The sequence below is a fragment of the Galeopterus variegatus genome, unplaced genomic scaffold (genome assembly GCF_000696425.1).
Source record: "Galeopterus variegatus unplaced genomic scaffold, G_variegatus-3.0.2 Scaffold1110, whole genome shotgun sequence".
In the NCBI taxonomy this organism is placed as follows: domain Eukaryota; kingdom Metazoa; phylum Chordata; class Mammalia; order Dermoptera; family Cynocephalidae; genus Galeopterus; species Galeopterus variegatus.
Window position 1 is genome coordinate 57069 of NW_007727221.1, and position 932 is coordinate 58000.

General features: G+C 32.9%; 1 protein-coding gene across 1 annotated transcript in view; it reads left to right on the forward strand.

The window, feature by feature from the left end:
• The window catches only part of CFAP44 (cilia and flagella associated protein 44), a 139754-nt gene that overhangs the window by 51797 nt on the left and 87025 nt on the right, over positions 1–932 (forward strand). Inside the window, exon 18 of the mRNA XM_008574819.1 lies at positions 141–411. Coding sequence (XP_008573041.1) covers positions 141–411 — 271 coding nt within the window. The remainder of the gene's footprint in view (positions 1–140; positions 412–932) is intronic.

The following is a 932-nucleotide window of genomic DNA, read 5'->3' on the forward strand; positions in this document are numbered from 1 at the left end:
CTTCAACATATGAATTTTGGGGGTGCAAAATTCACTCCATAACACCTTTGTTATTAAAAATTGAGTCGTGTCAATTAATTTAAAATTAAACATTATTTCAAATTAATATGAAGAACAATTTACTTCTTTTTGTTTCATAGCATTAACCAAATGATGATGTTTTGTGGAATGAGAAATGGAGCAATTCGAGTCTATGTCCTAGATCAGAATGATCCTTCCTTGACCAGTTTGGTAGACTACTGGCACTTCAATATGCATGACAATAACTATGGCTGTATTAAATGCATCTCTACTAGCTTTGATGACCGTTTCTTGGTGACTGCTGGGGCAGATAGTAATATCTTTGTTTTCAGCATTTTTTCTGAATTTGCATTAGAAAAAGGCATAAAAGCCAAAGTGCCATCTCCCAAGGTATGTAACTAACTAACCAATTGACTAATTAACTGACAACAACAACAAACTTCACTCATTGTAGGGGCATATATAGGATGTACACCATAAAATGTGCTTTTGGAAGAGATTGTAAAATATTATTACTGTCTTTAGTATTAGAATGTGACAATATGGGTCATGATCAAAGATTCAGTGTAAATTATTCTATCCTTAGGCAGAATAGACTCTGGTTTTGTGATGAAGATTAAAAGTTTAGATCTCCAAATTATATCCTTTTGTCCTCTCACAGAACCTGCATTTTCTATTATTAAAATGAAAATTTAAAAACAATGAGAATTGTTCATAAAGACTAAGGAATTGTATTAGAAAGACCATAGTTAAAATTCCTATGCACACACTGGCTTCCCATTACCAGGTAGCCTGCATTAAAAGAACACACAAAGAATGTAGGGAAGATATGAGCAGATACATTTTTATTTCTTTTAATAGCAGCAAAATTTGGAGTACTGGCTGCTGTTTAAAGAAGGTCCAGCTCAGAA